Source organism: Rousettus aegyptiacus, unplaced genomic scaffold (assembly GCF_014176215.1).
Source record: "Rousettus aegyptiacus isolate mRouAeg1 unplaced genomic scaffold, mRouAeg1.p scaffold_m13_p_8, whole genome shotgun sequence".
NCBI classification, from domain to species: Eukaryota; Metazoa; Chordata; class Mammalia; order Chiroptera; family Pteropodidae; genus Rousettus; species Rousettus aegyptiacus.
In genome coordinates this window covers 75,562,729-75,579,421 of record NW_023416311.1, presented here as the reverse complement: position 1 = coordinate 75,579,421, position 16,693 = coordinate 75,562,729, and the positions used below count along the sequence as shown (strand labels likewise).

At 34.1% G+C, this 16,693-nt stretch overlaps 1 protein-coding gene across 1 annotated transcript in view; it reads left to right on the top strand.

The window, feature by feature from the left end:
- The window catches only part of CWC27 (CWC27 spliceosome associated cyclophilin), a 170,471-nt gene that overhangs the window by 32,896 nt on the left and 120,882 nt on the right, over positions 1-16,693 (top strand). The window contains exon 10 of the mRNA XM_036226192.1: positions 409-566. Coding sequence (XP_036082085.1) covers positions 409-566 — 158 coding nt within the window. The remainder of the gene's footprint in view (positions 1-408; positions 567-16,693) is intronic.

Sequence of the window (16,693 nt, the reverse complement as noted above, 5' to 3'; positions counted from 1 at the left end):
CTAAGGGTAGTGTATGGGCTCTAACCTATTTTGAATTAATCCTTGGTCGAGGTTAGTATGCTGGCCAGCTGCTTCCAGAAGCCACATTTCCCATTGGAAAGAATGGGAATATAAGTTTACACAATATATGAGGTGATGCAGAGGGAGTCCAGTCTATGCAGCACAGAGGGGCTAGGTGTGAATTGAGCAAATAACTCTTACTGGAGTGTCATATACTTACTTAGTTCACCTAGAGCAGACCCCAGGGGTATTTCCACCTGTAGCAGATTCTTCAGGCCCTTACTAATTCAAACAAATAAAACAGAAAACAAAACTGGCCTAGAATGTAACGAGGAGGGTTTGAGATGGATCTCTAGAAGTGAAAAGGGAAATGGAACTCCTGCAAATAGTCCGTTTCAATTTCCACAGGATGGAGAATTTGAAAGTGCAGAGCATGATGAAAATATTGATGGTGATGAGAAGAACCTGAGGAGAGAAAGAATTGTGAAAAAGTTAAAAAAGGAACCAAGCGCAAATGTTAAATCAGCTGGAGAGGGAGAAGTGGAGAAGAAATCAGTTAGCCGCAGGTAAGTCACGTATTGTGCTTCTAGGTATCAGCGTATTTATCTTTTTATACTTCATTTTAAATTAAGATTAAGTCCTCTATTCAATTTATTTTTTAAAATATAATTTTAATTTTGTTTGATACATATACCAGTTGTGCTAAATTAGCCCATTTGGAGGCCTAAAAAAAAATAGATTAGTTTTCAAGTAATTACATCAGTGATTCTATGAGTCAAATTCTACTTTATTTTTATCTGTTCTCTTCTATAAATTTTTATGTATGGGACAAGCAATATATTCACTGGATATGGAAGGTTGTATTTGTTTAATATCAATAAGAGCAGTAGAGTAATTGTATAGAACAAAAAGAGATGGCTTCAGATTAGGTGAGTAAAATTTGTCAAAACTCTTAAGAAAGTATGTGGGCCTGAAACCATACTTTTTTTTTTAAAATTTTTTTAAAAAAAATTTTTTAGGCGAGGCAACCCTTGGTTGATCTCGCAGATTACAAGGATCTTGTCAGTTTACAATCTCTTATTTTTTTATTTTTTACGCCTGTAGCACCTGGTCTTCCTAGGTGGTCTCCCATCCAAGTACTAACACTACTTAGCTTCTGAGATCAGCTGGGATAGGGTTGTTCAGGGTAGTATGGCCATAGACTGAAACCATTCTTAAATCTCTTGTCGAATCTGATTTGTACTATATACTCCTCCTAATCTCAATGGTATCATAAAAGAAACTTCAGCAAATGTCTTATGATAAAGTTGTTGAATTTTGTGATTCAATATTTTATTCTCTTGAAATTAGACTTAATTGAAAAACTCTTGTGATTTTGTTATGACTTTTAACTATAAATTGTATACATTTTCAATAATACTGCTTTAAAAAGTAGTAGTATTTGTTTGTTTGTTTGTTTTTTTTTGGATGGCTTACGTTTGGGGATTTAACTACATATAATAACCATTCTTTTTTTCTGTTATATTTCTCATCTTCATATAGAAAAACTTAAAAGTAACAAATATTTCCATGTTGTCAATGCTTAGCTCCTTTAATTTTTTCCTTTATGTAACCAGAAAAGTAATTCCCAGAAATTTCCACTGATGGTATAACCTTTTGCATTCAGAAATGGTACTTAGAAGTTACCTTAAACATCATTTTTTCCAGTATCATTTACCTGACAAATAATCACTATTGAATAATTTAATATAATAGATGAACTTTTGGCCACCATTCATTGAAGATTTTTAATGATCTTGTTATGCTTATACATAAATGGAGTTGATGAGCTTCTCATTTGCTCTGTAACTTTTAGTCAAATCATGAATATAATCAAGGATACTTTTTTCTCTCTCTCATTTAAGACATCTGTTTCCTGATTTTTAATAACTATGCATTTTTTAATGTGACAAAAATACATTTTGAATTAAACGAACCAACTATGTTATATTTAAATGTTTCCTTAAGTTCTCAACTTTATTTTGTTGGCCTTAATACACTTTTAAATATTTATATATTCTGTAATTGATAGAACTTATAATTTAGCAAAGCTGAATTTTCTTTAAGAACTAAAGAAAGCTTATTTGGCAAAATTTGCTTTAATAAATGGTGGAAACACCAACATTCTCCTCTTTCCAAAAATTTCAATATTCACATCGCTCCCTCCTTAATCCTGTCTCTTCTTCCTACAAAGAGAAATAAAAGAAAAATGAGGTCAGGAGGACATATAGAATTTCTAAGGGAAAATACAGTTTTTCACCTTTGTTTAGTAATTTCCACGATTGTCTCATGACCATTTAAGTACAAAAATTTCCAAAATCGTTAGCGCTTCATTATAGTTTAAGTCTCAAGTTAGTTTATATAAAAAAAAAAAGAAAGAAAGAAAAAAGAAAGAAAAAGAAAGAGAACATCCAAGAGTCTTAAATTGTAATGTTGTGAAAAAGATAATTATATTTAAAGGAAAATCTCTGCTTAGCCTAAGTCAAATTATAAGGGAAATATCTGCCAGCCGAATAGGATGTCAGTGTGAAATCATTTTCTATTTTTAAAAAAAGTCGTCTTGCTATATACAGACTTTTCATCTGGATGTACTTGAAGTACTCTATTATCCTTCCGACATTTTTTTATTCGAGCAGTAGGGATCAGGACTAGACTAGCCTACCAGCCCTTTAGGCAAGGAGCCATTCAAAGTATAATTTTACTGAAAATTTTTGGTATTACTTTTATTGATAAAGAAACATTTAGAATCTGTTTAAGCTGTTTTTCACTTTGGATGTTAAGCCTACAAGCAGTTTTGTTGATTACTTAATGTTTAAGATGAGAATGATTTTTTCTGCAAAAAATTTACATCGAGTAGAATCTTTCCCTAATAATGTATTCTCAGCAATGTGCCTAGTCTGTCGTTCCATTGAAAAGTACTTAGGAGTTCAGGGGAAAAAAAATCCAAAGCTCTTCCTACCCGCTCTCCTTTCACTATAGTTATTCTGATTTCTTTAGGATTTCTGTCCCTCAGCTCTTCCGTTTTCTAAATGCATCAGCCTCACTCTTATTCAGCCCACCTTCTCTAAGCCTGTTCCTTGACTGCTGGATGTGATGAGCAAAATCACACAGCCATGTATAAGCTCAGCCTTAGCTGTCCTCCAGTGCCTCTTCAGTTTCAACCCCCACAGTGCTTACTTCAGACTTCAAACTTACTCACTCGTACCAGATCATCTGGCTTTCTGTTCTCTGAAATAAGAATAACCTTTTCAACTCTTATTCTTTTCTCTTTTCACCCTTACACTTTCAGACCAATTCTTATCTTTCTCCTGTGCTTTAAAGCAGGGGTCCCCAACCCCCCCGGGCGGCAGACAGGTACTGTTCGAGGCCTGTTAGGAACTGGGCACACAGCAGGAGGTGAGTGGCCTGCCTAGGGAGGGGGGCTTCATCTGTATTTGCAGCTGCTCCCCAACACTAGCATCACCCATCACCACCTCAGCTCCACTTCAGATCATCAGGCATTAGATTCTCATAGGAGCACTGGTCCCTGGAGCCAAAAAGTTTGGGGACTACTGCTTTAAAGGGAGAGGAATCCCTCTGCCCTTTCAAAATGATTCCATCATTTTTCTTTTGTCTTTAGTTTTCTGTCTTCACTGGTTCGTTGCCTTCAGCTTGTAAATAATCTGAAGCCTCTCTCGGCATTCAGTAGTTAAAACAAACAAGACCACTGCACTTTATTTCCTGTCCCCACCTCCTTACTTCCCGTTTCTTTTTAAATGTATATCAGTAACTTTTCCCTCACCACTCCACTGAAGCTACTCTCACTCAGGCCATCTAATTGACAAATGGCTACTTTCCAATTTTTGTTTCTCTTGGTGTCTGTGTTGGCATTTTTATTTGTTCTTGCTTTAAACCCATCTCCCTTGAGAACCTGCTTAATTGTGATTTGTGGACCAACAACACTGGTATCACTTGGGAACTTTTTAGAAATGCGGTCTCAGACCCCACCCCACAATTTCCTAATCAGAATGTACATTTTAATCCCCAGATGATTTGTATGTATATTAAAGTTTGAGAAGCACTCCTCTAAAATACTGATTTTTATCCTCAATGTTACTAGACTAGTTCAAGTTTATATCATCTTAGCTCCAAGGCCAGCAACTCGTTAGTACTTTCACTGACTCCCCTGGGCATTTCTATTGCACCTTTCTCACACTTTGATAGTTAGTATGCCATTAGGTTATACTTTTTTTTTCTCCTTTATGTACCTTATACTATAACTGTCTTGAAGGCAGAGATTGTGTTTGTTTATGTTTATATTTCTGTGGTCAAACATCATAGATACCTAAATATTTGTATAAATGAGCGAACAAAAAGATGAGTGAATTCTTTAAAGACATATCCTTTTCTCCTCCAGATCTTGTAACTTGCTTGTGTTCATCACATGGGATTTATTGGTTTCCCTATCCCTTGCCTAGACTGAGTTCCTTCAGAGACTGTCTTATTTATCTTTACATCCTCTGAGTGTAGTATAGTATGCATATGGTAATTGTTATTAAAGTATGTTTAATGAGTGGATAAATAAATGAATGAATACTTTGTGATTTGTTAGAAGAATGGTTTTCACTCCTGGCTGCACATTGGATTCACTGGGGGAATGTTTTTAAAAAATACTGGTGCCTGGGCCTCACTCCCACTGATTCTGAATCAGTTGAAGTCTGGGCACATTTTTTTTTTTTTTCACTTTTTAACTTAATTGAAATATAGTATCCATACAGGATACATCTGTATGAATTATATTTCATAGAACATATATCATAAGTATACAGCTTGCTGAAATTTTACAAACCAATTATACCCATATACCCATTCCAGATCAAGAAATCTCCTTCTTGTCTTATTCTGCCCCGTTCACCTCCTAATAGTAACCACTTTTCTAACTTATAAGAACACGCATTAATTTAGGGCAATAATACTTTGTAAAATAATACTTTGTTAAAGCTCTCTAGATAGTCTGATGTGCATCGAGGATTAAGAACCCTACTCCCCACCAAGCACATACTCCCTTGATTACTTCTGAGGTGTAGAATAACATAAAATGGATTTTAAAAAATTGTATTGTCAGCTCATCTTTTTTGCATTCTAGTAGGGATAAGACATTTATATCAACTTAACTTAGTTTTAATCTTTGAAAAAGAAAAGTGTCAATTTAGCGGAAACCAAGTAATTTTAGAAGAAAGAAAATATGGTATTTGAGTATTCCTAATGTTTTTAGAAGATGTGTGCTGGTAAGCGTTTAAATCAGTGTCTCTCAACCTTTTCTGTACATCTGAATTACCTGAGAACAGGCCCCTCACCTGATCAAGTCATTCAGAATTTTTGGTATGGAACTATAGGAGTTTTAAAAATCACCCATGTTATTCTAATTTGCACTCAAGGTTAATTGAAAATTTGGGGGTAGTTGGAGTTTGTCCTTTGAAAAGTCCTATTTTAAAGCTTTTTGTAAAGAATCCCTTTTTTTGGCCTGTAGGTGGAGCTCAGCTGCTGCAAGTTAATCATGTAAACCAAACAGTTGTCTGCGCCACTTGTTTTTAGTATCTGTGTATTGCTAGCACAATAGATAGCCAAACAGTAAAATCAGGTGTAGCATATAGACCAGACAGTAAAAAAAAATCAGTGGTTTGTTGTGATGATTACAATCATGGAAATTCTGTCTTTTATTGTGTAATTTCTGTCATTTGTAATTTTATTGTGATTAATCATCTAAATTATCTTTATCAAATGGAAATTTAAGTAAAAGAAATCTTGACACACATCATCAAGTAGCAATCATTAAAGATTTGATAGTAATGTTCAAGATTAACTAGAACGTTACTAGTTTTCATGTTCAAACAGGTTCTGTTTTGATAGATGTTCTCTTCATCATGTTTAGTTGACCGGCACTATTCCTTTTTCGGAAAACAACTCTCTTATTTGGCAAGGTTAAGTAGAATTTGTGTTTTACTCATGAGCTATCTATATTAGGTTGACTAAATATGAAATATCTTACTATAATGTTAGCATCAGAGATTTAGATATAAATATTGCAGTTGACATTGAAGAGGTAATGGAGTTGGATTGAAATTTAAATTATGAAGCAAGGGATAATAGTCTTAAATATCTCCTGAGGTCTTTGTGAACACTCAGATGAGCTGCTGCTAATTTTAGTCTCTCACATCTCCCTTTTTTGGGTTTGAAATATGTGACTAGGATTTCTTTTGGAACTTTGAATAATTTTTCTCCCAGTACTTCTAGCCTTCTCAAAAACATAATTTTTCTGTCACTCTTTGGGAATTTTTGAGTCTTAATGTTTTCTGGTTTCTCTTTCTTCATGGTTAGACTTTGGAAGTACAGAGCTGTCTTTGTACATAAACTTCATTTGTTTTAACAAATTGAAAAGATAATACACAAAAATCTTAAAAATTTAAGAGAGGGTACACGTTTTAAATGATGGTACAAATTTTAAAAGAGTACCATAATAAACATTGAAATCCACTGACATTCTAGTAATCCTATTAAAACTGTTCGAATCATCATCTCTAATCAGAACATTTTACAAGCAAGGAATGAAATTAACCAGTTACAGCATTTCTGCTTTCTTTCACCTTCTTTGCCTCAAGATGTTGTGCTGAAGCAAACAGTAAAAGAGAAAAAGAAATGAAAGATATAAATACTGGTTAACTGGTCTCTGAAGGAAGAAAATTTACAATTATTATTTCTTTGGTTTAGTGGTTGTCCAAATAGCGTATTTTCAAGAAATATTTGGGTTTAACAGCAGATACGAAGCTTTGGAGCAGTCCTGATTTCAGTGAAGCTTGCATTTAGTAGAACTTGATTTTTATTTTTTTATGTGTTCTTTCCTAACCGATCATTCTAATTCTCAAATATATGTTACTCTTGTTGCAAGTCACTATGCAGAAACTGCTGCTTGTCAAACTGTGCTAGGCTTCAGGAACATGAAAATAAGGAGAAATGGCTTCTGTCTGCAAACTTTCATAATATAATGTAAGGGTAAGAGTTACAAAAAACTCTTACAATTCAGTATGGCAGGTGCTCTTATAGAAGTGCATGCAAAGAATTAACGGATATTAAGTAGGCAATATATATTTTAGGAAAAGTTCAAAATACCAGGTTAAAATATGGTTGAATATAAAATTGCCATATTTGTCGGTCAAGAATATTCAAATAGCAATTTAATAAGTTTCACCCTAATGCTAGTAAGATAAACTATTTTTAGAGCCAGTATTTAAAAGAAATAACATTTTAACATTAAGTCCAACCCTTTAAATTAATGTTACATAATCTCTCAATGTAGACTAGATAGTTTATTGCCTTTACCTGTTATGTGTAACATTTTGGGATAATAACAGTTATAATATAAATCGTACTATCTTTTGTCATTTCTGGCAAGCTTCCATTTTTCTTCTGTTTGGATCTTCATAGGAAGAAATCTGGGTATTCTGGACAAAAGAATTTCTTGGGCTGTTTAAAATAAAATACCACTTTAAAAATGTCAAGTTAGTTCACTAAGAACCTTAATCCATATCCAAGGAATCACCTTCTAAATAAAACAAAAAAATCCTTGAATTTCAGTTACTTCAGAAATATGACAACCCTACTGTTTTTACAATTAGATTTTGTATGGCAGACAGGAAGCAATGAAATGCACATGTGGGGGAGAGTCTGTCAAAATAGGGAAGAGGTATTTGGATCTCTTTAGAATGTATTGACTTGTATTACCCTGAGAGAGTTACATTCTATTGATCTTGCAGTATCAGTTGTTTATAGGGAATGGAATTATACACTTGAAATGTAGTATTGAGATTATGTGCAGAAAAACATTCTTTAAGTTATCCATTTGAGGAGTGTTTTCTACTCTGGAACACATAGAGTCACGTTGAAAAGTTTTGAATTGTTCATTGCTTTCCTACCTTCTTAGTCTTCCTAATGAATTTGCCTATAAATTAAATTGGCAAGTAGAGTCTGGGTGAAATAAGGAAGTGAAGGTTCACCCAAGATGCAAAGGTCTCTGTTTAACAAGAAGTTAAAAGCACATGAAATTACACAAGGACCTGACAGAAAATTACAGTTAGTGATTTCATTTTTTCTCTCTCTAGTCTTTTTTTCTGCCCCCTTTCCCCTCTGTTTTACTACTTTTCAGATATCACTTCATTTTTGCACATTTTGAGTTCTTTGTACCGGGCACTGTGCTAGGTCCCAGGATACTCACGTTAGTAAGTCTTAGTGTCTTCTTAAGTTGCTTAGTGTCTAGTAAAGACACTAAGAGAGGCAGTCATATAAGCAAATAAGGACTGTGAAATATTCATAGGTACTCTAGCCAGAAAATTGTTCTGTTATTCCACAAATATTTATTGTTTTTCTACAGTGTGACCAAACATTTTGCTAAATCAATTTATTTCTTTAATTTAACCCCTATGACACATCTTAATTTGTATTATTACCATTTTACAGATCGAAAAAAAATTAGATTTAAAGAGGTTAAGTGACTTGTGGTTAGAAAGTGGCAAAGCCAGTACTTGAACTTGCAATGGTCTGACACCTTTGCAGAAAGGGGTCGGCCAGGGCCAAATCATATGTGTGCAACTAAAATGTGACTCACATGGGATGCTTCTAGCAAAGGTTTAACATTATTTTAGAAATATTACTCTATATTCGTGTAGGGGATGGATTAGAGGAAGGAGACAGAAGCAAAAAGACAAATTAATAGATTATTATCAGCCCAAGGGAGAAGAGGTAGCAAGGATCTAGCTAACTAAGGTAGTATCTGCGGAGATGGATTTGAGGGATATTAAGGAGATAACAGATTGGATGTAGGAAATGTGAAGGGAAAGGATGTAGTCCAGTGACGCCTAGGTTTATGGTTTAGGCGACTGCGGAAGTGGTGTTGATAAGCACTGAGGCAGGAACCCGGGATGTCTTAGTGCTCCCCTCAGGCATTTTTGTCCTGGTAGTCCTTTCTGATATGCCTCAATGTCTGTACACATAAGCATACATCCTGAAGTGTTTCTTATTTAGTCGTTCTCTTTATTCGTCATCCTAAGTAAGGTAATGCTATGGTAAGAAACAATCCCCAAATCTCAGTGGCTTAAAATGACTAATGTTTGTTTTCTTGGATCTTACTTCGTCCTAATGGGATCTGTGAATCGATTCCAAAGCATCTTCATTCAGGGACCCAGGATGAAGGCAATAGCCTCTTTCTGAGAGGCATGGCAGAGGTAAATATATTCTAGCTCTTAAAGCTTTTACTTAGAGGTAGAATACATCACTTCACTACTTATTGGACAGAGCAAGTGATATGGCCAAACCTGATGTCCATGTGGTGAAGTAGAAACCTTTCACAGGGAGGAGTACTGTATTATTATAAGCAATAATACAATCTACTACAGTCTCTGTGCTTTAACCATAAATTGCTATAGCCATCTGTGACTATGTAATAAATTCAATCATTGTCTTCCTGGCAAACAGGACAAAAAGAAATAAAGATTACATGATCACCATTACCTGAATTTTAAAAAAAGATATCAATTCCTAATTATGTCAAACTTTTAAAAAGTACAAAACCCTAAAGAAAATTTTATCTTCTTGGAATTATCTTTACACAAGAAGAACACAGTGAACATCTTCCACCAGTTTCACAGATAATGCAAAATACTTCATATGTATAAAATATAAGTTTTTTGTTGGATATTTTAAGGATTCTTTGGTTGTAGGGAATAGAAACCTATTCAAATAACCTCACATAAAGGGAATTCTATATAAAGGGTTAGGGAAGTTACACAGAATCTAGATAAAAGAATTGCATACAGGCTTCACAGGAAAGGAAGTTGTCAGAAACTTCTATTTTCTCCCTTCCTCTGAAGCCTCAGACTTTCTGCTATTCTCTGTTCATTTGTTCCATTATCTTTTACAGTCTCGTGTTTTCTCTGGAGGCCTTTCTCTTGCAATTCAGTTCTTCAGAAGTAAATTAACTTGATTTCTGTGTCCCAAATATAAATTCTCAGGAGAGAGAATTTATACTGACTTGGCTTGGGTTAGGCATCTATTTTGTTATGTTATTGGAGAGGATAATGATAGTGGAGGGGAGTTAGAAAGCCATGAAGTATGTGGGTATGACAAATATGGCTTTTGTCATCTCTCCTTCCCTTCTTAGTAATACGAACCCCAATTTTTAGCTAGGCTCGTAACTACCTAGCTAAAAGACATTCAAGAGTCTCCTTTGCAGCTAAGTATGGTCTTGTGACCAAATTCTGGTTAATGACTGTGATAGACTTTCAGGCAGCATTTTTTAATGGAAAGAAGAAAGGCTAGGAGGCTTCCTTCATCCATTTCTTCTGCTACCAGCCAGGCCACAAGCTAAAGTATGGATGGAAGAATGACAAGGCTGAAGGATCCTGGGTCCTTGAAGACTTAATGGAACCACTATTCCAGCATGCATTGCCTATCTGGACTTTTTCTGTGTGAAGTAAAATAACCTTCATGTTGTTTAAACCACATACATTATTTGGAATTTCTGTTAAGTGTAGCAGAATCTAAACTTGTATGCTACAGTAAAGCTCTTTCTCCCACGCTGTAGGTAGATAGGCTCTCTAAGGTGGGAATATGGGCAAGGAAGAAATGAAGAGCTGTTTCATTATTCCCAATGCCTTTCTTAGTTGATTTTCTTGTTGTTCCTGGAAGAGAATCATGTTAATTAATAACATCCACCACCTTCACCTCCCTTCTCACCTGTGGCTGGCCACCTTGCCTCTTATTTCTTTAGGAAAACAAGTAGCGAGAGAACTTCCCCATTTTCCCACTACTAGATCTACTCATCTGCATCTGAATCCATATTCTTCTAGTAAAGACAACCCCTTTGCTCTGTGCTTTGGTCCTCACACCCTTTCACTCTCTTATACACTTTGGCCAAGTATTATCTACCTTACTGTTGTTCCCCTCATACCAGACATGTTGTTTTTACTGTTATACAGACACACCAAGCTCATTTTTCTTTTAGGCCTTTGCACTTTGAGTTACCTCGGCTCAAAACTTTTTTTGAGATATTCTTAGTAACTATTGCTTCTCTTCATTAAATTCCTTGTTCAAGTAACATCTCTTCAGAGAGATCTTTTCGCACTATTTAAAACATGAATTATCCCAATGACCTAGAGACAAATTTAAAAGATTTTTTGACTTTTACAAAATGCATATTGAAGACCCACTCCCCTCCAACAAACAAACAAAAAATCATTCAGTATGTCTAGCATGTGGTTTGCTCATAGTTTTTTAGCCAGTTAATTAGTTACGAAAATACATGTTATTTAACCTTTCCCTGTATATCGGGAACATAGGCGAATAAAGGTAAATAAAGTTAAAAAGCAAGTTTGGATCTAGATTATCTATCTTTCCCTGGGCTCAGAAATTTGTAGAAAACAATGGTCACTCTATTTTAGGGAGACAGAATGACAGGATTCCTTCTTCTAGCCGAAGTCAGTTTTTGTACAGTTCTACAACTTTTTAAGAACAATTGCTATAGTGTTTCATCAACATTAATCTTCTAAATGAGTGGATTTTGTTCTATTTTGCTAGCCTTGTTGAATTTTTGCCTTTATTTAAGCTTGTCTTTTAAAAAGTAGACACAACATAAACTATTCACTAATGACCTACTTTAAAGAGTATTCTCACAGAATTTATTCCAGTTCTTTTCTACTGTTTTGCCAGTTCTGATATGTTAGTAATATTTGATCTCTCTTCTTAGTCTTTATTTAGATGTTGCTATATCATGTATATCACTTCATTAAATATGTGTACATTTATATTTATTTCTGTTTACTATTAAATGCACTTATTTGCTTTATTTTTCTTCTACTCAGTTTTTTTAAAAAAATCCCTTTTTAAAAAAGATCCTTAAAACATTTTCCCATTTTTTCTCATTGCTAATTTTACAATGTCATCTTAGTCTGATTTCAGTTTTAAAAGTTACGGTGCTGATTTAGCTGTTTCTTTAAAGAATTGTCTAGTTTAAACAGTCTCAAATTTATTATATGGTAATGGGTAGGTTTCTGTTCCTGCTGAAAAGTATTTTTTCATGGTCAAAGGCATAGATATTAATTGGCATATGAGGTTAAGTACTGAGTCATTTCTTTTTAATTTGTTTTTTCAGTTCAAGAAATTCATTAGATCAAGGTATACATGTACTCAACAGATAGGAAGTTAGAGTTGTTCTTTGCTGTATATTTGATTTTCTTTAGTCTATGAAAAAGAATGTTTTCTTAACTTTAAAAGTTATATAATGACTTCTTGCCAATTTCTTCTTCCTTTTAGATAAGGATTTACTTTTTTAGTTTTATTAATCATTACATATTAATAGAAAATTTCCGGATATGCTTATTTGTTCGCAATATTGACAGTAACTTGAAATACCTTAAGGACAGGCTTTCTTTAAGGGAGTTAAAAAGAAAACCCTTGGCTTCACTTCAAAGAATTATGAAAGATATGGTATAGGCCTCAGACAAAGACATGAGTGTTACAGTCCTTGTATTTTATATCTTGCAGCTGTTCGGTAAAACTAAGTGAGTTTTAGGTATAATTTGTATGTACTTGCCCAGACACCTAAAAAAAGATACGTTACTGACTTGCCAAAATATGTTTAGTGAGATAGAAGGTGAGAATCTCACCTTGATGCTGCTGGAGAGTAGCGCAGAATTAGAGATCAGGATAACATTACAAAGTTATTCACTAGCCTGAATTATTTGGCTTTTTGCTCATTTATTGTAGTTTGGGTAGGATTTATCAATATTCCTGTGAAGTTTTTAAAATTATATTTTATTTCTTTTAGTTTTTAGCTTATAGTATATAGTATGGAAAGAATGTCGAAACAAAATGTGTTTACATTTTAGTAGATATTTAAAGGTCTTTGCAGCAAATTAGTTTTTACAGCAAATTAGTGATGAAAATACACATCTTAACCTTTTCCTATATGTTAGGAGCATATGCAAATCAAGGTAGATAAAGTTAAAAAGAAAGTTTGGATATAGATTGTTTCTTGTTTTCAGTGCTATATATACTTAGACGTTTGCAGAAGACAGTGGCCACTCTACTCTAGGGAGACATAGTGAGAGAATTTGTAGCCATACCTCGCCTTGTTTCTAAGCTGTGCCAGTCAATAGCAATAATTTCTGGTAGGAAGAAAGAGATGTAACACCTATTATAGTACTTTAGCATAGCCTGTAACAAAGCATATGCACTTAGGACCTTGAGTGGAGTTATAACCTAAGGATGGTTGAATTGCAGCATCACTGCTTTGAGTCTTTGGTGTTATGGCCATAATATTGAAGGATGTTTGAATTACCTTAATTCATGGAATTTTGATTCTTAAAACAGAAAAATCCTTATATAGAGCTATGATACCTTGAACTTGAGTGGCTACCTAAGTATATGCTATTTACCAAAATCTAGAGCATTACATACTTATTAAATCTGAAAAAGGAAAAAAAAATAGCCAAAGAATAGAGAGGTAAATCAATGGATCAGAATACAAAACCCAGAAATAGACCCACACAAATATAGTCAATTGATTTTTGACAAAAGCGCAAAGACAGTTTGATTGAGAAATGATAATCTTCTCAACAAATGATGCTAGAACAATTGGAGATCTATATGTAAAAAAAATGAACCTAACATGTAGCTCACACTTTATAAAAATTAACTAAAAAACTATTAAGCTTCTGAAAGAAAACATAGGACAAAATCTGTATGAACTTTGGTTTGATAATGAGTTTTTAGACAAAAAACAATGAAGTCCATGGATACATTGGACTTCATCAAAATTTTAGAAGACTGACTGTGCAAAAGATGATGTTAAGGGGATGAAAAGAAAGCCATAGACTGAGAAGTATTATTTGAAATTGTATATCTGATAAAAAAACTTGTATCCAGAATATATAAAGAACTCTCTTGTTTAAAACTCAAAACTAAGAAAACAAACCAATTTAAGAAATGGACAAAAGATCCGACTAGATAGTTCACCAAAGATATGTGAGGCAAACATTGAATGAAAATATTTTATATGCTCATTCTTGCTGAGCTAGACCACCATTGTAAGCAAAAAAGGACTTAAAAATTTATTCATGTTATTACTTTACATTTTAGTATATAGTGAATAAGGAGATAGAAAAACACAAAGTTTAAAGCTTATTTGTTTTTAAATCTAGAACTTCATTAATTACTTCTACCTACAGGGAACCTAGAACTTACTTTCTAATGCTAGCTCTTAGTTTTGTATTTTACATAAAATGCTGAAGCTGCCCACCAAAGCATAGGAGCAGAGTGATATTATTGCAAAAAGAGTAAGGAAAGAATGGTGAAGCTAGAGAGCTTTCCAGTTTTCCTTGATTGCATTTGCAGAGTTTAACTTACTCAGGATTATTCTGCAAGTAATGGACAATCTAGGATTTCAACACAGATATGTTTGACTTGACTGCCATATTATACCTCCCCTGAAATGAGGCATAAAAAAATGAGATATTAGAATGATGGACCAAGGATGTAGATAGTATATGCAAGGGGAAAGATGAGAGTTTAATATCCTGATAACTATGGGAACTTGTGTACACATCTGTAGGAAGTGTAGTATAAAGTATTAGAAAAATAGACTGGGTCCAGATCAAGATAGGCCTTGTATGGCATGTTTAGAAACTGGAGTTTGTCTTTTAATTGGTGGAAAACAGTATAGAAGTTTAAAATTGGAAAGTGACATGCTTAGGTTTTCATCTTAGAGGGATCACTGTGGTAATGATATGGAAAATAAATAATTGGGAGCCAAAACTAGAGGTTGAGGAGATAGACTAGAAGACTGCTTTAATGGTCCAAGGCCAAGTGAGATATCACGAAAACCGGAATTAAGGCAGTGTTCTATTTGCTAGGTAGTTTGCATTCACAAACATTTTTTTTTCAAACATCTACAATATTCATGTGGTAGATATAAAAATAAAAAAAGATACTACCCTTGTCCACGAAAAAGCTCTCAGCTGAGCCAGATAGATAGCCATCTGTACACAATGAGCTTTATATAAAACAGAGGTTCAGAGAAAGTACAGTAGCTTCATGGAAGAGGGGGAGATTACTTTTGACTTTAGGGATCAGGAAGTCTGTATGTATGCAAAGTAGATAGCATTAATACCAGGCCTTGAAGAAGAGGGAGAGTTTGAATAAGAGGAAATGGGTGGGAAAGGGAATTTCCAGTAGAGGAAACTGAGAAAAGTACAGAGTGTATTTGAAGAACAATCTGTTGTGACTAGAAATGAAAATATAGTTGGAAATAAAGCTGGAAAGATAGGTTGGGACCAGATCATGAGGTACCTTCCAGGATAGTAAAGTGCAAATATTACTCATTTGGCTTTATTTATGTGTTAATTCAAGTGTACAAATAAACATAGATTAACTTCTTTTTTCAACTAGAATAAATCACTTTGAAAAATTCAAGGTTGGGTGAATATTGGATTTCTACAATTTGGGAGAGTAGTAATTTGAGTAGGAGGGTTTGGTGAGATTATTATATTAGATAATTGTGTTTATTTTACTTTTTATAATTTGAAAATGAATACCAAATCCCTATGGTAAATGAGGTGGTTAGTTTAGGGAGAGGAATGAATCTACTTAGTGGCAAGATGAAAAATTTTATTTCTAGTACTATGCTAAAAATGTTATTTGTGTAATGAATCTTACTCAAATTAATGACAACGGCGATCTATGAAGACTTTGATTCTGATCTCAGTACCTTCAGTCTAAATGAGATCTGAACAAATCAACATTTCTGAATCTGTTTCCTCATATGTAAAATATGTAAAATAACGTATGACCTTCCTATCTCTAGAGTTGTGGTTAGGTCAAATGAAATAATGTATATGAAACTACTTTTAAAATGTGATGCCGTTGATAGCCTATGATGATAGAGCTTAAAGTGCCTTTGATGCCACACAAAGCAATTCCTCTTATTTAACAACCATAGAAGAGTTCACTTTCTGATACCCCCTTCCAACAACGGCATATGTCAAAATAAAATAAAAAATTAATTTGTCAAGTAATTGACAGTAGTTATTAAGTATGTATGGCAACCAGCGGAGTATTTAAGGGGATGCATGTATATAAGGGGTATGATACTAATGAAGCAGAAGAGATGAACCCAGTCCATGGGGACAATCTGGGGAGACAAGCCAGGTCAACCTAGAAAGATAGTCACTGCTGTCCTTCATTAGCCTCTTGGTTCTCCCACCTCCTATATCCTATCCCTCTCTTGACTACAGAGAATGTACTCAGCATAGATGCGGTGAGTGCCTAAATCATGCTCTGTAAATTATGAGCACAGGAAATTACTTAAGAAAGTAATACATTAAAAAGTACCAAATGGCATAGACAGACTGAGTACTCTAAATACACGGGAAATTCCAAGTAAAATATTGTTAAGTCAGATGAGGTTAATTGGTATTCCTGAAGGTGTGTGTTAAGGCACGTTTACAGTGCCAACAGGCAGAACTTAACTGGAATAAGTACATTGTAGGAGTAATTTTGCTAGTAAAAGAAATGGTCTCTTCTAAGATAATGGGTTTGCTAATTAGTTGTGTTTTACTTAAATTGTTAA